The sequence below is a fragment of the Neltuma alba genome, unplaced genomic scaffold (assembly GCF_004799145.2).
Source record: "Neltuma alba isolate B1F8T4 unplaced genomic scaffold, ASM479914v2 tig00006103_pilon, whole genome shotgun sequence".
NCBI classification, from domain to species: Eukaryota; Viridiplantae; Streptophyta; class Magnoliopsida; order Fabales; family Fabaceae; genus Neltuma; species Neltuma alba.
Window position 1 is genome coordinate 229914 of NW_021634350.1, and position 21658 is coordinate 251571.

A 21658-nucleotide genomic window follows, 5' to 3' on the forward strand; every position below is an offset into this window, starting at 1 on the left:
CGGGTTGCGGATGATGTGAGTTGACGGAAGTTTGACTCACGCACAGTGAGAGAAGTGTGTCTTTTTTCAAATGGATTCTTGTTGGACCAATTCATTAAAGTCGTTGGAATATGAAATGAGAAGCACTTTCTTTTCTGGGCCAATGTAGATAACTTTAGTAACAAGGCTTCTTGGCAAGGCGCCTCGTCATCATCCCCCCCTCCCCAAAAAAAAAACAAAAAACAAAAAAAAAATTGGAGTGGCTCTCCATTTTAAAGGGTTTTTTTTGTACAGTAAAAATTTAGATAACTTGAATCTTAAAAGTCAGAAGTTAGAGGCTCCCAGGCATCAGGGTATTCTTTTAGGTTTGAAAGCATTCATAAGAGTACTTACAAATTCGTTATTAACTAGGTTTTCATATCAGTAACAAGATATTATATTCGGTCTTTAATATAAAAATTAGTTTAACTTTTAATTTGATTCTAAATATAAGACTCTCAATTCACTTTGTCTTTCATATTTATTCATTTTTTTAAGATAGTCATTGTAGTAGTTGCAAATGTTAAAATTTTCATCAAATAGTAGTTTTAGCTAATACATATACTACATCCGGTCTTTAATATAAGACCTTATTTAACTTTTATTTTGATCATAGATATAAGATCTCAATCCACTTTGTCTCTCAAATTTATGCATTTTTTTCCCAAAGTAGTCCTTCTAACAATGGCAGTTTTAACCAATACATTTGATTAGTAAGGATATTTTGGAAAAAACAACATCTATTTATTACAAATAACTAACTTAACTTCTTTCTTTAATCTCCTCAAATTAGTTAACTAGCCTTATAATTAGGACCGGAGGTAGTAATTAACAAGGATATTCTAGGAAAAAAAACAACACTTATTTATTACAAATAACTAACTTAATTATTTTTTTTTAATTTCTTCAAATTAGCCAATTAAGTCTTTTATTAAAAACAACAGATAGTGTGAACTTATAATTTTATGAGTTATGAACTAACTTGAATAAACTTTTTGTTGGCTAATTTACAGTTAGTATGTCTGATAAAATAAAATCATTTCTAAAGGAAATGAAGAGACATTCGTAACAATATAGTTAAAACTCTCATTACTTAAACAAGTAGTTGGAATCAAATTTTAATTCTTATATATATATATATATATATATATATATCAATTTAACTCGAGACCCCGGAGAGATTAGACTTTATTGTCATGAACTACACTCCACGTACCTCACCCAAAAAAAAAAAGGATATATGAACTTTTATATGTTCCTTTGAAAAAAAATATCTAAAATATACAATTTTGCTTTCATTGTTTTAGAGATTTTTTTTTAAATATTGTATAATTTTTAAATGTAAGTAATAATTAACTTATAATATTTTTATATTATAGAATTACCTTAACAAATGATTTATTTAATATATATGGACAAATGCCTCCTCTCATATCTTTTCCTACCTCCAACCTTCAAAGACCTTAAAAAGAACATAAAAGAGTCAACCAATACTCAAAAAGCTAGCCCATTCAAATAAGGGGCCTGCCTATCTCTCCCTCCAAAACCTCAACTAACAAGCAAAATAAATTAGTCTCTGATAACACGATGAATTAGTATTTAAATTTTTATTAAGAGAAGTGTATGCATTGGTCCATTCAAATAATGGGCGCAACCTACCTTCCTCATTTTGCCTTATGAGAGGCATTCCTCTCCTCAAATCTCAACCGACAAGAATTGGGTCTAGTAAAATAAATTAGCTTTTCACAATATAATGAATTAATGTTTAAATTTTTATTAAGCGAGGTATTCACATTTAGTGCTGGTGTCTCCTATGCTTTCCCCACTTTTTCCCCTCAGGTTCCTCCCCAAACCCTAATTAATTAATTTCCACCCAATCTATGTACGCTCACAGATTTCAAAACAACAAATTTTTACACAACCCAATAATCTGCTAAGTTAACATGTTCACCAATGAGCTTTTTTTTTTTTTTGGGTAAGATCACCAATGAGCATCGTTGATATAGAGGGGACTAGTTAATTTTAATTTTAATTTACATTTAACGCCATAATATCTTGGGATTGAAAGGGAACACTTGCCGACAACAGGAGGGGATGAGGATTCATCAATCATCATTCATCAGCCCATTTGTCTTCATACTTATGGTTGGTCTCTCTCCCGTCTTGGTTTGCTTCTACTTCCTGTCTCACTCCCCTGGCCACCACCAAAGCATGTGGTGACGGTTAACGGGACCACTTTCTTCCTAATTGAAGCCGCAGCCTTCTGAAAAGGTCAAGATAGTCCTTAGAAATATACGCTCTGCAATTAAATACAAATTAATATAGGTGGCAAAAGCTAATTGGTTAACTGAATTAACTTGACCTTGTTAACTGGCCCTAAGTTCCGTCCTTAGAAGTTAGAAATATACTCTCTGTAATTAGATACAAACTGTAGATATCTCGTGGAAAATGAGTGGGACATGTCGGCATATATGTTTTTGTTTGTGACGTGGAGCCTAAATTATTCATAGCATTGTTGACAGTTGACAAAATTGAGCGAATCTACATGTACAGGGACCCACAAGGGTCAATTTGTTTAAATTCCTGGATTTTTTTAAAACTATAATTTACAGATATTAGTATTTAAGAAAAAATTGCTTCACCCACACAGCCTAATAATCAAATAATCTCTAAATGATTACAGTTTGCTAACCGACAGAGAGAGAGAGAGAGAGAGAGAGAGAGACTAAGTGAGTTGAATTCTTGATTTTATTAATATAGGTCTAGTGTCTTAAAATTCAAAACTTATTTTGTCATTTTTGGAATTACTTACAAATTATTTGTATTCAAAATTGACATGCTAGCCGTAAATAGGTCACATAAAATCTTAAATTAATTTTTTGCCATTAAAAAAATATAAAAATTATTTACACATAATAAATTGCAAGAAACTGGGCAACTTTAAATTTTGAAAAATAGCAATTGTCTTGTCAATATATTTTGTTAAAAGATTTTGTCCAAAATATAAAAGCCAAAAGTCAAAACAAAGGAAATTTTTATTAAAAAAAAAAAAAAAGAAGTAGACGAAGTCGTCTTTATAGAAATTGAAGAATTAAAAAGATCATAATGTACTAAAATCCAAATGAAAATTAAGCATGCGACAAAATCCAACCCTAATTTTGGGTCGCCAAGAAAAACGTAATCTTGGGGGTGATTTCTTTCTTTCTTTTGCCTGACTCAAAAACGTTGTTGTCATTGAATTATTGATCGATAAAGGTAAATCAAATCGGAGCGAAAATTTGTGGTGGATGCCATTAAATTATTCATCGAGCGTAAGCGCTTACTAATCACTCCCGTCCCTGATCCACTCGTCTTCTTTCATCCACTTCCCCCACCATAATCCTCGCCGATGAAAACAGAGATGCTGTAACAATCAGCTGAACATATTCTATAATTTTAATTCTGAATTCAAAAAGGAAAAAAATGATACCCAGACGCGTCAACAGGGTGATGTTTCCTACCACGAATTGAAAAACCCCTGTTTCGGTGATGGCCGTCGTCATTCAGCGACCCTTACTGGAATCAGGTATCTTCCCTCTACTTTCTTCTCTGGTGTTACTTTTTGTAGTTACTTTAGTCATTTCTAGCGTTAAAAAATTCCTTGCTTTTAGGAGTGGGAAAATTTCCCTGTTTGTACATTTTGATTGTGTTTCCTGATTTTTATTTATGAAGTTGGGATGAAGTGTTGCAGACTCTGGATATTGTTGTGTTGTTTGGAAAAGGTTTATGTCTGCACTTCACTGGTCCTGGTTTTTTAAGTAACCCGGGAAAATAGAGATAATTTACCGACAATCTGGGGCACTTATGCCCTTGAATCCCTTGGAAATGATTAACTATTGGATTATACTGGGAAGCCTGAATTATTTATCGGTTGAGGTTTGATATCACTTCTTTATTGTCTCATCGTGTAAACGAGGGTCCAATGGAAATAATATGTAGATGCAGTATTTATTGGGTTATCTAAATCCTAGAAAACTATCTTGCTGTATTTGATTGATCTTTTCGGACACATGTATGAATTTGAATTCATTTTGTACAATTATTTGGGTATTTCGAACAAAAAGCTTGGATGAAAATAGAGAACATGAAACAGGCAATACATGCTTCTACTTTGGGGTTCAATTTTTGGTTTTCTTCTGTCATAAATGAGTGATGTTAAATTTTCTCATCTTGGGCTGGCTTCTATATCAGTTAGGTTTGAGAATTAAAGCACGCTTGAATTCACCTGTACGGCACAGTCCAGGGATGTAGTCTGGAAATTTGATTCTTACATCACCATAGCTCAATTAATACATAACAGCTCAATGCAAAGAGTCCACTTTCCCTATACGCCTTGCTGTTTGGAAATTGCACGTGTTTTAACCTCATCTAAACCAAATGTATTTATATATTTCAAGCTTCTTGTTTTATGGCTGTATTTATGTAGCTGTCTTTGTTGACTTCTCATTCATGGAAAAATTTGCTTTTGTTCAAAGTATAACAGCCGTGTTCATTTCTTTATAATGGTGTCCTGACTCCTGAGCTATTGTTATACTCTGTTGTTCCTGATAATCTTTGATCCTATCAGCAGAATCTATGGAGGACGAGCCAACCATTCCTGCCACTTCTCTGTGGAGCCAATTATGCTTGTTTAAAACCCAGACTGTGGAAGCATACAAGAAAAAGCCAATTACTTATTGGATTCTTCTTGTTCTCAGCATCTTAGCGATGCTCATAGCATTTCCCGCTTCCAGCATTCTGTCTCGTGTTTATTACTCCAATGGCGGCAAGAGTAAGTGGATCATTTCTTGGGTTGCTGTTGCAGGATGGCCATTAACTGCTTTAATGTTATTCCCTACATACTTTGCCTGCAAAACTTTCCCTACTCCTCTGAACTTCAAACTCACTCTGTCTTACACTTTGCTGGGATTCTTAAGTGCTGCTGATAACCTCATGTATGCTTATGCCTATGCATACCTCCCTGCATCTACAGCTTCGCTTGTAGCATCATCATCCCTTGTGTTTTCTGTACTTTTTGGCTATGTTCTTGTGAAGAACAAGCTCAATGCCTCAATCATAAATGCCGTTGTGGTTATAACTGCTGGAATGACCATCATAGCCTTGGATTCAAGTTCAGACCGATATGGTAACATCACCGACAGCCAATACATCATGGGATTCATTTGGGACATTCTGGGATCTGCTCTTCATGGGCTCATTTTCGCACTCTCAGAACTGGTCTTTATCAAGTTACTGCAGAGAAGATCCTTCCATGTTGTGCTAGAGCAGCAAGTCATGGTCTCTCTATTTGCCTTTGTGTTTACCACTATTGGGGTCATAGTGAATGGTGATTTTCAAGAGATGGCAACAGAAGCAAGATCTTTTAAAGGCGGTAAAACCGCGTATTATCTCGTTCTCATTTGGAGCGCGATCACTTTTCAGTTGGGAGTGCTAGGTGGTACTGCTGTGCTTTTCTTAGCTTCTACTGTGCTAGCTGGTGTGCTTAATGCAATAAGAACACCCATCACAAGCATTGCCGCTGTTATACTGTTGCATGATCCAATGAGTGGTTTCAAGATCCTCTCTCTAGTTATCACCTTCTGGGGATTCGGCTCATATATATATGGAAGTTCTATGTCTGAGAAATCAGCGTGACATGTTCCTAGATTTTACTCTCCTCTATCCTCCAGAGGCTCTCAAGTAAATTCATATCATAAAATTAAGAAACATGTAGGCATGCTAAATGTAAATCTGTTCTGTTCAATAATAATTCCTTTTTCATGTCTCTCTATTGATGCAGATCCAGCTCTAATCTTTGTGCACACGCACGCATGTGTGAAGATTTAACATTCGAGATAAGACTCGTTGCTAAATTTGTAATATATTGCAATTTATAATTATGTCTTAGATTGAATGTATTTTTCATTTTCATCTAAGAGGAATGGAGAACAGAGTTTCCCAAGGATTGAAGGTGGTCCACTTTTAAAATTCAAGTTGAATATTGTATATATTTGTTTGTCCTTTCTGTCTTTGTATGAATTTAATAAAAAAACGGTCCACTCTTAAAAGATTCAATGTCTTAATTCAAATTCCTGGTATGATCTGGACATTTCCTTGAGGGTCATATTTATTGTGATTCTCCCCATATAAGAGATGAAATCCTTCTAGATATTTATTAATTATCTAAATCGAATTTACTAGACTAAGAAATTAAGCAGATAGATTACTTTAAATAGTTCTTTTAAAAAAAAAAAAAGATAAAGCAAGATGAGAAATCAGTTATCTTTTCTGGGTGCACGAGATTGATAGTGCCAGGACCAACTTTGCAACTGCATTGAGAAGGTTAAAGCTATATATCCATAGCAAGGATGCAGTTTATCTGCTTAATATCTCATCGTAACCTTTAAGCATCTTTTTATATATCATTTTGTCTCATTCCAAGAAAAAAGTCTCTCATGCTCCATAGACGCTTTAATAACGCGCATCAATCAAGTTGTTGCTTAAATGACAATTTTATTATGAGAGCACATTTAAAAAGATCAGTGTAATCTATATAATAAAAATTGGTACAACATAAACTAAAGAGAGAATTTCGATCCTGCCTACATTTATTGTGAAACCCAGAAAATATAGCAATTCAGATTTTTCACATTCATGGAAATAAATGTAGATAGTGGATTATGAAAGCGATGAAAAGATGAAGAAGAAGAAAGAAACAATGAGTATAATTATGAGATAAACACCTGTTTCCAAGTTCTAATGCATAAATATATTAATTCAAGGCCCAAAAAAATGCATAAAAATATTAACGGGAAAAAGTTCAATTCAAGAGCACAGTGATACCATGATGGGTTATTTGCATGCTAATAGTAAATGCAAGTGGAGCCTCCCATAAAAATGTCTTACGAGTATCTCAGAAAAATTTTAGATTGTTTCACTTTTTTAATGCACTTTGAGAATGCTGCTTCAGAAAAGAAAATCTAAAGAATGGAACTTGAAGATTTGGTTGCACGTGAATTATGAAGATACTCCTCCGATCCTTAATATAGGATCTAATTATTAAATTGGTTTGGTCCTAAATATAAGACCCATTTTTCATATTTATCAGTTTTTTGTAAATTACTCATATGAATACTTCCTCAACCATAATCAAGTAGAAGAGGAGGGGGTATTAAGAAAGATGATTATGATATTTTAGGAAAAACGTGTCACATTTTTTATAATTAACTAACTTACCTAACTTCCTTAATCTAATCAAATTAGTTAAATATGTCCTATATTAAGGACTGGAGGAGTATATGTATATGTATATGTATATGTGTGTGTGTGTGATAATGCGGTCCAGTCATGGCAGAATTAGTCAACATTTTGCACTCTAATGGTTCTGAATCCATTGCTTCATCACGCAATTCAATAGTGGATTAGAAATTTCCATATCACGCATATTACTCTTTTAATAGCTTAAGAAATAAAAACAAACTCTGCAAGCTCATAAATTGTCCTTAGTGCACTTATCAGTCCTCTCTTGCTCATGAATTTTCCACTCAACAATGAATCCGGCCTCTCACTATAATTTCAACTTGAAGCTTGCAATCATCATCATGCTTCGCATGTTAAAAATTATATATATATATATATATATATATATATATATCTCGTGTGTGTGTGTGATTCACACTCCATTCCAGCATCATTATGATTCATGAACATGCCTCTATCTTTTACTTCAGAAGAAAATTTGCTACTCATGTTTTAAATTAATATAGTTTCAATAAGAAGTGAGACTCATTCAATTTATTATTACCTGAAATATTAGAATAACAGTATCAACTAGTCTTGTTTTATTAAGTGGAATTGGCTGCATGAATCATGTGGCATCACTGTGCTTTACCAACAATCAAATCTTTAAATAGATTGCTAATCAAAATGTTCCATTCAATAACTTCATCAAGGCTTTTAAGTGCTTTCTTTTGACACATCCGAGCTACCTTAAATGATTTTTTTTACCATTTTTCCTTCAACCAGTGCCATGTCTACTCAAGGGTGAGCATCTGATTTTTCGATTAGGTTTTCGGTGATAACCAAATTAACCGAATAACTGAATAGAGTGAATTTTAAATATCAAACTAACACCGATTAATCAAACTAATCGAAATCGTATTAACCAAAATATCTTGGTTTGATTAATCGATTAATTGAAATATATGAATATGAAAAGTGATTTTTAAATTAAAAATAATAATAAAACACAATTACAACCATTAATTAATAAATGTTTCATCATTTAATGTGATTTATTATAGGAAAAATCTCAAAAAATAACTGTTAAACTTCAAAATTCTAAATTAGGAATTGCTACAAAAATGTGTTATCATTTGCTTTTCAAATGTAGTCATTTTCTTTACGAGTGTGGTAATCAATATTGATTTAGAATTTTAAAATTCAACAATTATTTTTTTGAGATTTTTCCTTTATTATAATAGTATTTATTATAACCATATTTGTTGAATATAAATATATTTAAAGAGTTTACATATACCTACATATATATTTATTTCAGTTTTTAAGTTATAACTGAATTTTTTCTACTAACCGAACCGAATTGTTAAAAAATAAAAATCACATATGTAATTGAAAACCGAAATAACCGAACTGAAAAATTGAAATTAAATTCGATTCGTTCTGTTTTTTGTTGCAATTCAGTTTTGCTCACCTTGTGTCTACTCTTCCTTTTATATAATCATTCCGAATTTTATTTTTTCTTATATAACCACATAATTATAATATTAATTGAAATACTAACAAAAACGCACAACGAAAGATGAACATGCAGTTGTGTGAAAAATGGGCCTCATTGAATTCCGCTTTATTATAGTTAAATAGTCCAGAAATAGTGGTCCATGCACGTTTCACTTTCTTCTTCTAGACACTGCAAGTGGTCCCTGCAATGAAGAAAAGTTGAATGGAAATGATGCACTAACAGTCACTCAAATTGCTCCCTTCAGTTTGTTTTGTGGAAAGTGAACAAGTTGGAAGAATTCTTAAGTGTTTATTATCATCAGATTTGTAACAGAAGTCTTCAAACGCGGAGAAGAAATTTGTTTTCTAATAGCCCACAACGTCACATGATGTGATGCCGAGTTGTTAGAAGGATCACATGCTGTGTTCCTTGAAGAAAACTAGATTACAGGCATAGATTTCAAATAAATTTTGTCTTAATTAATAGGTACATAAAGCCAAATTCAACTTACTAGTTGGGGCTCAAGGACTATAGAATCAAATCCAACCGGATATCACATAAGATAATAAAAAAAAATTAATGCAAAATTGGCTTCAGTGCCATTTGTTTTATTTGGTGACACAAGGAAAAAAGAGCAGGAGGATTAAAGTGGCTCATGTAATACTCGGTTCCCTCTCAGATGCAAAGTTTCGTCAGTTTAATCAATCCAGGATAGTTGCCAAATTGACTCCAAAAGTATATAAAAACAACGATTGTGAACATATTTTATATCAGTATTATAATTGATGGGTTTTTAAGAATTTTTTCTTTCAGTGTCGGATGGGTTTTTATGAATTTTGAAGTGGAATGATAAAACTTCTGTTCTGAGGATTAAATTAGTGGAACATGCATCTTTCAAGAACACCAAAGATAATATACATAATGAAGAAAACAAGCAGAAAAAGATTCAAAGATCAAGTTCAGGTGTGTATATTCCTCCAAGCTTTCTTCCCCAACTAAGCATGGAAGCCAAAAAAAGAAAGGAAGAAGAAACAAACAAACATTTGAAACAACCCCATGGTAGCAAATTCAAAGGGAGTGAAGATAAAAAGAAAGAGACTAAATTCTTTGTGATTTCCCCCCTTCACTACTAAGCAGCAGGCTCAATATCTTTCAAAAGTCCCACTATCTGCTGCATGCTAGGTCGCTTAGAGGGAAGATCAGCAGTACAGAGATAACCAATCTTAAGGGCTTCTTCAATTTGATCATCAATTCCTCTATCATTAATTTTTGGATCAATAGCTCTTGAAGCTAGGTTCTTTCTTACTAGTGCTCTGACCCAACTCACCAAAGTCCCCTCTTTCTCCTCAGGATAATCATCTCCAACTGGTTTTTTGCCTGTTATTAGCTCAAAGAGAACAACCCCATAACAGTAAACATCAGATTTTGGTGTTGGGAGGTCATCTTCAGGTTGACAAAACTCAGGTGGAACATAGCCGGGAGAGCTTCGAGCCATCTCCTCATTCAAGCTGCTTCCAAAAATCTTGGCCAGCCCAAAATCTGACAACCTTGGTTCCAAGTTATAGTCCAAGTAGACACTGCTAGCTTTAACGTCCCTGTGAATAATTGGAGGGTAGCAGCCATGGTGAAGAAATGCCAATGCTCGAGCAGTACCAAGGGCAATTTTGTGTCGAAACCGCCAGGATGAGAGTGACAATCCCTCAGAGCTGGCATTGTGAATTCCATTCATGTCATCTCCTTCTTCCCATGTGTCTGTGCTCCAATCATCAGTCCTCTGTACCCCAAGTGGCAAGTCATGAAGAAAGTTTTGCAAGTTCCCATTCTCCATGTAATCATATATGATAATTCTTTGATCCCCAGCAAAGCAATATCCAGTTAGGGGAACAAGATTGGGGTGCTTGATTCGACCGAGATACTCAAGCTCCTTAGCAGCTTCTTGATCCGTCAATGTAGACCCAACAACCAAAACTTTAACTGCCACATGAATGCCACTGGGCAGAAAACCTCGGTAAACAGGCCCGAACTTGCCTTCAGCCAAGAGGGTACCCCGATCAAAATTTGAAGTTGAGTACAAGAGATCCGCAAATGTAATGTTGAGTAATGGCTTCTCAAATATTACTACTGGGACTGAGTTTGCTTGCTTGACATCAGCCACCCAGGTAGTTGAATCAGTCTGGAACGAGAAGGGACCTGAAATGTTCTGCTCTTCTTTGTAGGAAGTTTGCTTAGTCGCCCATGATTTTGTTTTCCTTCTGCAACCAAACGCTAGAAATAGAAGACCAGAAAGCAAGCAGACCATTGAGAGGGTCAATGCCAGAGCTAACTTCATTCCCCTGCGTTCATTGGTTCTTTTGAAAAGCTTCGGATTTGCAGCAATTGGGCAATTGTCTGATGATCCATAGAATGCTGTTTGCAGGATACTGGGGTTGATTCCCAAAGAACAGAAGGTTAAGTTATTATAAGAGAAGTTGTATTTCTCCATTGATGGGAGTTTCTCCAACACAGTTTGAGGGATTTCTCCACTCAAATTGTTGTATGAAAGGTCAAGAACTTGGAGGTTTTCACTTCTTAGAAACGGAATTGCCCCAGTAAGATAATTCAACGAAATATCAAGTGAAGTCAAATTACTCAGCCGTGATATTTCAGCAGGAATGTGGCCATGCAGATTAGCTTTGGACAAGTTCAGATATTCCAATCTTGAGAGGTTTTCAATTTGCGGAAATTTCTGACTTGTAAACCTATTGTGAGCCAGATTCAGGTGTTTAAGATTCTGGGCTTCATTCAGATACTGGAAAATTTCCCCACTAAGCCTATTCTCAGACAAATCCAGATAAATCAAATGAGACCAATTGTACTTGAACTTTACCTGAGAAATCTGACCCTCAAACTGGTTCCTGCTAAGGTCAATTACCTCCAACCGTTCCTGAAACATGCCCAAAAAAGAACCCTGAAAGGAATTTGCGGATATGTTAATACTAGAAATGGATTTCAATCCTGAAAAATCTGAATCATGACCACGAAGATTATTCCCTGCAAGGTTCAAGCTTTCAAGTTTTGGAAAAGCAGCTCCAAAACCTTCAGGAAGAGTGCCATTAAGCTGATTTAGTGAAAGATCAATAGAAACTAAAGACCGACACTGTAGAATCCCAGAAGGTATGCTCTGCTCAAACTTGTTTTTGTCAAGTTTGAGGATCCTTAAACTCACAAGGGAGCTAATAGCTTCAGGAATTTCCCCAGAAAAATGGTTGCTGGACAAGTCAAAGGTTTCGAGGAGACCAAAGTTGCCAAAGTTGCTGGCAAGTGAACCTGATATCTTATTGGAGGAGAGGTTAAGAATCTTCAAAGAGCCTAAGCTCCAGAAATCAGAAGGTAAAGCAGTGATTTTGTTGCTACTAAGATCCAAAATTTGTAGCTTGCTGAGCTTGCCAATGGTGTCATCAGGAATAGGCCCAGAGAGTGTCATACCAGAAGTTTTCAACTCAACAACATGTTCTTTATTTGCATCGCAGGAAACGCCTGGCCATGAACAAACAGAAGCAGAGAAGTTGAAGGCTTGTGAGGAAGGTGATGCTGCTAAACTCATGTTCTTCAAGAACTCAGACACAAAGAAACCATCAGTATTTGGTTGCTGGCAAGCCAAATGCTCAAAGAAAAACGTCAGAAGTACTATGGAACCAAATGCCCCAAAGCCCATTTGGAGGTAATTTCCGAAACTGAGAAATATGAAGAAAAGTGATCCCAAAACCTCCAAGAGCACTCTTAACACACCTTTTAGAAGGTCAAGAACAGAGTGAGCATATCTTGGAGAATGGATAGTTTCAAATTACACAGAGGCCAAAAATTTTACTGCATTAAATTATGAAGCTCCATGAACCCAGTAAACAGAAAAGCCTCGCTGAGCTAAAAGTTACAGAGATAAGGAGAGAGAAGAAGAAGAAGAAGAATAGAAGCAGAAGGAGACAAGATAAGTAATACTTTTTATCTGGAAAAGAAATCGATTCTGAAGAACAAGAAAAGCTGTGGGCTTTTAACGAGTTTTCCAAGAGAAATGTGACTATCTGCACAAATCCCTAAAAGCTCAAGACGAAGAAACAAGCTTTGTCTGATTGAATGGTTTTGCCTAGATAGTGAAACGCTAAAGAAAAGAAAAACGTTTTTCCCAGAGGAACAAGAAACGAAGCCAAGTACAGTTTTTCCAGAGGGAAAAAGAGTACTCAGATGGAAGGATTTGGATGAGAGCTTTATACTCAGATTGAAGGATTTGGACGAGAGCTTTATAAATTAAAAGGAACTGAACTGGAGTCTCACCGGAACAAGCTCAGTGAATTTTGTCGAAAGCTTTGTTGGGGAATTCAATGATGAAATTCTTGCCTGAAGGGAAGTGCTTATCACCTTTTTCACTTTTGCTTTTTAATGAAAGCTATTTTCTTTTCACACTTCATTTTCCTTTTCACACCTCATTTTCCTTTCCCATTGTTTTGTTTTATTTCTTTTAGTTCATTTTCCACTAGTTGGCCAGAAAGTAAGGTTAATTTTCCACTTGAGAAATTCATAATTTATTTTGTATGTAGTTGAATGTCTTTGAATTTAATTATCTTCTTTGGGGAGAACGTAAAATCTAAATGTCATGATGTATGATTATATATATATATATATATATATATATACACACACACACCTCTCATGTTTTGTTAAAAAAAATAATATTTAAAAACTAGGACCTTTTTTTTTTTGCCAAGATAAAAACTTGGACCTATATTTTATACTTGTTTACTTGAATGCTCACTGTAACAGTCCTAAAAACGATTATATAATTTCAATGGGTTAGCTAGGAGTTTGGTAGAAAACTGTATAAATTGTTGACTTGTAAACTGTCCTAGTTCTTATGCTTTTGCTTTTTTTGATATGCTTAATCATTCATATAATTCTGGATTTCTGGCTCATCAATCCACCATGCGGGGTCATCCTTTCTTTTCTGACAGTTCAGATTTTATAAAGTAAATTGCAAAATTTTTAAAATTATTTATTAAAAACTTTTATATCAATTTTTTAAAAATTTATTATGGATTTTTTTCAAAAAAAACTGTTACCACGCTTTAAAATTTACAAAATACATGTTTTTCTCCATATTACATGAAACATGCATGAAGATTGAACCATACTAGTGATAGACAATAAAGATATATGATATGATGGAGTTCATGTAGTTCTTTTTTCCAAAAAACATTAAGCTGCCTTCTTCGGTTATTTTCTTTCGTTTTTTGTTTTTTTAAATTTTCATTTTATTTATCCTAATGATTTTGATAAGATGCAAAGCGATCATATGTGCTCATCATTAAATTTGGATATGCATAATTGCATCCAGATGCTATAATCTATAATTGTGTGTGTGTGTGTGTGGACAGTTAATTAAGTTGATAATTTGGGTTATTCTAAGCAATATTTATGTAACAAAATATATATATAAAAGCAACAATTTTCAACCAAGTCATATATATATTGACATGTAAAATTTATAACTTTGCGTTATATATGAAAACAAATAGCATTTTCTTTGTCTAAGAATTATGTAGAATTCGTATATGGGGGAGCCAGAAAATTCTGCGTTTTGTATTGGAAAAAATGAAATAAAATTTCTTGTAATAATGATGATTGAGTTGATTATTGTGTCTTGGAATGTAATTTTTTTTTTTTTGAAGAAAAAACAGTTAGTGTTATTATTTGCGAAGACATAAATGCCACAGCGGTATCTTTGTCTGTTGAGTACAACTATGTAATGCTTTTATTATTGGATGTTTTATAAGTTAAGTTATGAGTGCTGTTCAATGCAGAATGATGATAAAATAGAGCATATCCACAACATGAAACATTATTATTCATAAATGTTGTTCACGTATGTTTGTGTATTCTTGTTTACAATATACACAGCATTTACTAAGCAAATCTGGCCACTTGATTTGCACATGGCAAATTGACATCTTCATTAAACTTATATATATATATATATATATATATCTGTGTGTGTGTAATGGTTTCATACATCTCAAATTTATACATGAAGCAAACTAATGTCAATGTGTCACGGCAAATTATCTGACATGGACAAATTTACGTGCGCGGGTTTAAATTGTATAAAACAAAAAAAAAGTGATATTTCACCTAAACAATACAAAAACAAAATGAAAATATTAATCAATTCAATAATCTTATCGAGATGGTTGAAATGAGATATATACATATGTGTGTGTATATCAATTTATGATTTATGATATATTTAGATAGATATTACTTCGTCTGATTTTAAATATAAGTATGATAGCTTTTCTGATTTAAAGTATAATTAATATAATCTTCGGTCATTTAAATTTGCAGAAATTTTGATTTTAGTCCATCAAATTTCAAACTATAAGATTTAGTCTGTTGAGACAAAATGATCCAGATTTTTATTAAATTACAATGACTAATATTTTAGATGGAAGAAAACCTGATAGATCAAAATCTATAATTAAAAGCTTGAGGGATCAAAACCAAAATAAGAACAAATTTAATGTATTAAAAATTATAACCCTTTAAAATATAAATTACTTTTTCAATTCTAAATGTAAGACCCATTTTGTAGTAATGGGTCTCATACTACTTTAAAAAATATATATATATATTTAGATCATTACACGCATCTTTTTCTTAAACACCAATGGTTCATATTTGGAAGATTAGTCAAATTATCTTTAATTAGTTTTTTTTAATGCTTGTAAAGTAGGCATGGAGACTTGTACCATACACTGTAGAGACTGTGTGCATAAAGAGAGAGAGAGATGTGAGAGTTTGAAAAAAAAAAACGAAGATGAAGCTGAGAGAGGGTAATGATTTAGGTAAATTAAGAGGAGGATTAATGAGTGAGATGGACATAATTAGTAGTAGTATTGATGATCATGACAGCCACTCTCATTCACCACTTATATTTGTTTCCTTTTATTTTTCTCCCTTTAATTTCAATATTGCGTTTTGTGTGTGTGTTTGTGTCTATATAGTATGAATATGAATTTTCCTAATCATGGTAGCATACTTATACTTCAAAAACAAGTTAAATTAATTATTAGCATCAAAAGCTTCTGAATCTGAGATGGGACCATATAGATGTGCGTATTCCTAAATCCTATTACTGTATTTTTTTCATCAACATATATAAATTAAAATGCAATAAATGTATTAACTGTTTAGCAATATTATTACGAATATATAGCATATGCAAATAAATAACTTCCCACAACTTTAAAAAAAAAAAAGTCATGATTTTGCCGTGATTGATGACCTGCCTGGCTTGTCTGTTTGGGACTGTAAGTGGCGAGTGGGTCAGGTGCTTGGGCTCATATTCATAATTTTTTTCAGCACTGACGGCTATTGAAACCCCATGGCCCATGATACTGCTACTTGGTTATAAAGTCAAATTTTATGTTCTTTTTTGCCAACCAAATTATATGCTAACATTATCAATATATGTAGCCCTAGCCCTTTCTTTGTCCATTTTCTCAAGAGTTGTTGTCGCTGTCTGTATACTAACTCAGATTCTAATTGATTAATTTAAAAAATTATTTTATTATAATATATATTACATAATATTTTTAAAACAATGACGTATATCATTAGATTATATGCCAGTTTATAAGTTGAGAAAAATTAATTTGAAGAAAGATAATAAATATAATAATTTAAAGTAATCTGTTTAACTTTTCTAATCTTTTCAAATTGATCAACTGAGTCTTATATTAAAGATAGTAGTAATACCATCTAATAACCTGTTGGCACACCCGTCAAGAACTAGTCCTTTATCAGCGTGTACATTAGTTGATGAAGCATTGTGATGTAGTTGGAGAAAGAAAATGCCGCACTGAATCTACCTTTTTCTTCTTCTTGTTTTCCTGCTGAAGCTATGAGAACACTTGCATTCACATTAATTTTCATATTCTCCTTTGTGTGTGCGCGCGTCTGTGAGAGAGAGAGAGGATATGGGCTAGGAATGATTGGAGGGGCCCAAGAAGGAGGTCCAAGCCTTCTAAGTGTAGGCTTCTCCTGTTTTTCTAACGAAAGCTGAGATACCTCATTCAATAAAATGAATTACGAAAGCACAAGGCCAAGTTCCCCGTATCCGATCATAAATTCACCACCTTCCTATAACAAGGTAGCTAATGCAAAAATAAGCTTAGCTTATTTTAGGAAAGACGACTTTAGTTCTCTTCAAGTGGATCTAGATTTCAGGTGCAGAAAGGAAAAGAAAGGGATTTATGAGTCCCAACTAATGCGCGAGGTCTACCACAATTTTTATCTCTCTCTTTCAACTTAGATCCTCTTCTCTTAGAGAGAATCCTCTTTCATTTTAGGAAACTGGTGCTTAACTGAGAAACTCCCTTCTCTTTGTGGCTTCTCTTCTTGTTCCCTGTGATTATCTTCTGCCTTCTGAGCACTACCCCTCTTAAGCGTTTCTTCTACCACTGGAGATTGGCTTTTTTCTTTTTTCTTTTTAAGTACCATTCTTGAAAATTCATGTTACCAACTACCTAAATTCCAAGGCCGAGGGCTCCATACCAAACTGTTAATTGCTCCACCTTGGTGTATCAAAAACACATACAAAACTGTTACAAATGTACTTGTGCTTTTAACATATTCCCAGGTTTTATCTTATGTCCAAACTGTTAACCGATATACCTAATCATCTCCAAGTTTCTGTTAGTTCTGACATTTTTCACACGCATTCCTCTTAGAAGCAAGAAACAGATTGCAGATACTGGATTTATAGAAATTAATTGTAAGATTCTCTGGTAGATTCTTGAAATTATTGAACTAAGGATAATTTTATGATAGCAGCCCAGATACCAGGAGAGGCAAGTCTCTTGGTTTTGCATGTTTTGATAACATCATCAACGAGTTGTTCAATAAAGTTTCCAAGTATGACAAGATTGGATGTGATACATTTGGCCACACCAACTGAGAAAAAGTAACGTCATGATTTCTATCTTTCCTTTGAGTTCAAGAATACCTTCGTATTATGTCTACTCTAAGTTGATTTATGCTTCATTTGTCACTAATATCATATGAAAAACAGACCATTCCATGGCTGGCTGGCCACCAACCTTTGATCAATAATAGTTGCCTTTACTCCTTATCCTTATAAGGTCCACCATTCCATCTTCGTTCCTAGTACCTCTTCAGATTGATGACATAGAACACTTCCAACAGATATAACACATATTAAAAAAATTTAATTTTTCATCATAATTCTCATAAAAAAATTGACTTATTTTTTCAGTTTTATCATTGTCCACAACTAATACCCACAATTTCTCATTGATAATTATTGAGCGCATATTAACTAGCACAGAGGTAAAAATGGAAATATATTTCTTAAAACTACAAAATGCCCTACATTTTGGACCAACCCTAGCTTGTAGAAAATGTTTTTCATTATGGATTCACTAGAGAAAGTATAAACTGTAGATAAAAGATAACTGAAAATATGTGATGTCATATTATTGAACGTATTTTTCGATGCATTAGATGAATTTTTAAAAATAATGTACTAAAGTTTACTCGTAATTGCTAGTAATGGAATGGTCAACTGTATGTCTGGCAAGACGCGGAAGGAGGAAAAGGAAAACAAAAGAATTCGCTGTGATGAGTGAGCAGAAACCAATCAACTATATTTCGAATCGCAGCCCTTCTGAATCCTTTGATTCCACTTACCCAAGTCCGACAAATTTTAAAAATCCCACCTCTCCTGCGAATCTCACGTATTCCTGCAATCCCTTCGGCATTTGCGGGTTTTTATTCTTTCGAGTCGAACGTTAATTTATTCGATCAAACCCGTTATTTTCTTCCACTTTCCGGCAAGTATCGCCTTCAAAGTTTCCTGCTTTGTGCTTGTTTATACTAACCCTTTGCCCCATTGAGTTTCTAGCTACTGAACCTCATCGGGGGTTTTCAAATTTGTCTTATTCTTCTTAAAGAAATTCGATCATGGGGATTCAGAAGGACAGGGTAAGATTCAATGTCGGAGGAAGAATCTTCGAAACGACGGCCACAACCCTCGCCAATGCCGGGCGTAATTCAATGTTTGGGGCAATGTTCGACGAGAACTGGAATTTGGTCGCTGATAATTCCACTGAGCACTTCATCGATCGCAACCCCGATTGCTTTGCCGTTCTTCTCGACCTCCTCCGATCCGGCGAGCTCTACATTCCAGTGAACATCCCGGAGAAGCTCCTGTATAGGGAGGCTCTCTACTACGGCCTTCTCGACCACGTCCGTACTGCAAAATGGGGTCCCTTTGATGGCAATAGATTGACCCTTTCTCGCTCCATAACGGGTCAATCCCCCGGCGACGGAACCGCCATTCGCGGCGGCCCCGATGGTGGTTGCTGCGTCGCTCACGGAAGCATGGTTCATGTCTACGATTGGATGCTCGACGAACATCCCCCTTTAAACCTCGATTACCAAAGGGTCAACGATGTGGGGTGGGCCGACGCCGATCATGTTGTCATCGGCGTCAGTCAGCGGCTCGGCCGTGGCGACGGCGGATTGGGTCTCTTCCGTTCGTCAACGGGGGAGCTCAGGTAAACACACAGGCTATATTCGTTTTTTCGTAATTGAGTTTTGACTTGTTCAGTCTTATACTTCCAATTTAGAGACTAGATTCTGTTTCATTTTGAATTGTCTGGATAATATGTTGGATGATTATATATATTGTTTCAGGAGTTTTAGCCAAGTTAGAAGTATATTCGATGTTACTTATAACTTGCTGGCCATTGTTTTGCTTATCCATTCTTATGATTAATTAATATTGGTATAGGTAACATTATGAGAAATTTGGATTTCTCTTTTGTTAGTTACCTTCTTATTCTTCACCAAATTGATATTTAAACTACATTGATTCTACATCATCAGGCATAAGTTCCCAGTTCGCCATGAGAACGAAGTGAAGAGTTTCACAGCAGGAGCATTGAGCTTCAGTTCAGATTACAAGATATTCTCTAGCTGCAAAGGAAGAAGCAACGAATATGGCATCGGTGTTTGGGATCAGATCACTGCGAAGCAAATTGATTTCTTCTATGAGCCTCTGGGGTGGTCACTTGGTGAAGCAGACAAGCTTCAATGGCTAGAAGGGAGAAACTGCTTACTGGTTTCTACTCTGTTTCCCAGAAAAGATAACTGTTACATAAGCTTGTTGGATTTCAGAGACAAAAACATGGTTTGGTGTTGGTCTGATCTGGGAGGTCCAGTTCTAGCCGGAGACGAGAAAAGGGTTCGAGACGCGATAGCAATGGAGGACAACAACTCAATCTGTGTTGTGAATGAGTATGAAGATTTAGGGTTTATGGATTTGAGAAATTCTGGGGTTGCTTCTGGTATAAGGTGGAGTTCAAGAAGTAGGTTGATGAAAGGGAAGATGCCAGAAGAGCCTTGTTATCCCAAACTGGCTCTGCATAATGGTCAGCTTTTCTCTTCTATGAACGATTGTATTTCTGTGTTCTGTGGCTCTGACTGGGTTTTGACTTCTAGGCTTAGAAGGGGCTATGGAGGTTCTATATGTGATTTGTCCATTGGAGGGGATAGGCTTTTTGCTCTTCACAGTGAGGAGAATGTGTTTGATATATGGGAAACTCCAAGGCCTCCAATAATATGATTCAAACTAAGTTTAAAAAACAAAGAGCTTGCTTGTGCTTTACATCGTTCTTTTTGTTTGTTTGACCCCTTTTTTCTGCTTCTTCTGAGGTAGTGCCAAGGCTTTCACTTGTATATAATGAGTTTTTTGGGTTGTAACTAAATGGGTTGTTTTGTTTTGTATGAAATTTGATATGTGAGTTTTGTAAATAGAACTCACGGCTTGTTATAATGTTATATTTTACTGCTGTATTATTTTGTGCTTCAAATCTTTGGTCATCTATAAAATGAAGAGGCATGCCCTATGAGATGAAATTTTTGGTCATTTTGGGGGAGATATAATGAAAAAATAAAATAAAAAATCAAACGCATTTTATGAATTTATGTTGTGTTATTTCGTGAGAGTAGATTTGGATTCATTGAATCTGAACTGTGAATATCATCCTAAGAAGGTAAACCCATTGCTTATAAGCTTAATATATGCTAGTGCTTACTTCCGCACCATCCTAAATAAAAGGTTAAATTTTCTCTAGTCTCCTGTACTAATTATTTCTTTCCTATAATACCTCAGTTCATTGAAATATTTTATTTTTGTGTATTAAATGCTAAGAATTAAATAGCAGGGACGTTCTTGAAAAACTGGAACAAATTCTCTATATATTAATTGAAGTATGTTAACTATTTTTTAATTATACAAATTAGTTAAAAAAAACTTAATACATATATAGAGGATTGAAGAGAGAAGTTAAAAGCCCGTTTGAAACGATTTATAAGTAATCTTTTAATTGTGATAATAGATTCATTGTTTATGATCTGATCTCAATATGTAAATATAAGTAACCGATAAATAAATCCAACTAAAACGTGTAATGATAGTATGCTCAAACTGTCCTACATCACTGTTCAATGTTCATTTACCCTTTTTTTTTTTTCCCCCCCAACGTCTCTATTCATTTGCTACTTTTTTGTGCGCAGAGGGTATCAAATGAAGACAGAACGTAATAAACAGTAGCAGGACTGTACAGTACTCTTGTTAAAACCCTAAATATGAACTTAATGAAGGAATGGCTCCCCCCCCCCCCAAAAATGTTAAGAATATTTTTGCACTTTGAAGTTTGTAAACAGTTAGATCGCGCATAGATAACTCTGCAATTAAGAAAACATTGTCAGTATTAAGATAATGACCGCTGTTGTCTCTTTTGAGAGTAACCTGAAGGGCCAAGATAC

The 21658-nt window shown here is 34.5% G+C and overlaps 3 protein-coding genes across 5 annotated transcripts; 2 read left to right on the plus strand and 1 right to left on the minus strand.

Annotated features, from left to right (window-relative positions):
• Window positions 1-3224: 3224 nt before the first annotated feature.
• Window positions 3225-6046, plus strand: LOC114749594 (probable purine permease 5). Of its 3 annotated transcripts, XM_028938113.1 has the most exons (3): window positions 3226-3583; window positions 4625-5736; window positions 5837-6046. In XM_028938113.1, exons 1-2 carry the CDS (start codon window positions 3547-3549, stop codon window positions 5689-5691), a joined length of 1104 nt encoding a protein of 367 aa, XP_028793946.1. In that variant the 5' UTR covers window positions 3226-3546; the 3' UTR covers window positions 5692-5736; window positions 5837-6046. The 3 variants fall into 3 exon arrangements, with proteins under 3 accessions (XP_028793947.1, XP_028793946.1, XP_028793945.1); XM_028938114.1 differs by having other exon boundaries at window positions 3225-3583; window positions 4628-6044; XM_028938112.1 differs by having other exon boundaries at window positions 4625-6044.
• Window positions 6047-9668: 3622 nt separating this feature from the next.
• LOC114749588 (probable LRR receptor-like serine/threonine-protein kinase At2g24230) lies at window positions 9669-13098 on the minus strand. The gene has a single exon (XM_028938104.1). It carries the CDS (start codon window positions 12468-12470, stop codon window positions 9906-9908), a length of 2565 nt encoding a protein of 854 aa, XP_028793937.1. The 5' UTR covers window positions 12471-13098; the 3' UTR covers window positions 9669-9905.
• A 5290-nt stretch (window positions 13099-18388) lies between these two features.
• Window positions 18389-20700, plus strand: LOC114749592 (BTB/POZ domain-containing protein At4g30940). Its single transcript, XM_028938110.1, has 2 exons — window positions 18389-19383; window positions 19715-20700. The coding sequence occupies exons 1-2, from the start codon at window positions 18788-18790 to the stop codon at window positions 20451-20453; spliced, it is 1335 nt and encodes a 444-aa protein (XP_028793943.1). The 5' UTR covers window positions 18389-18787; the 3' UTR covers window positions 20454-20700.
• Window positions 20701-21658: the final 958 nt, after the last annotated feature.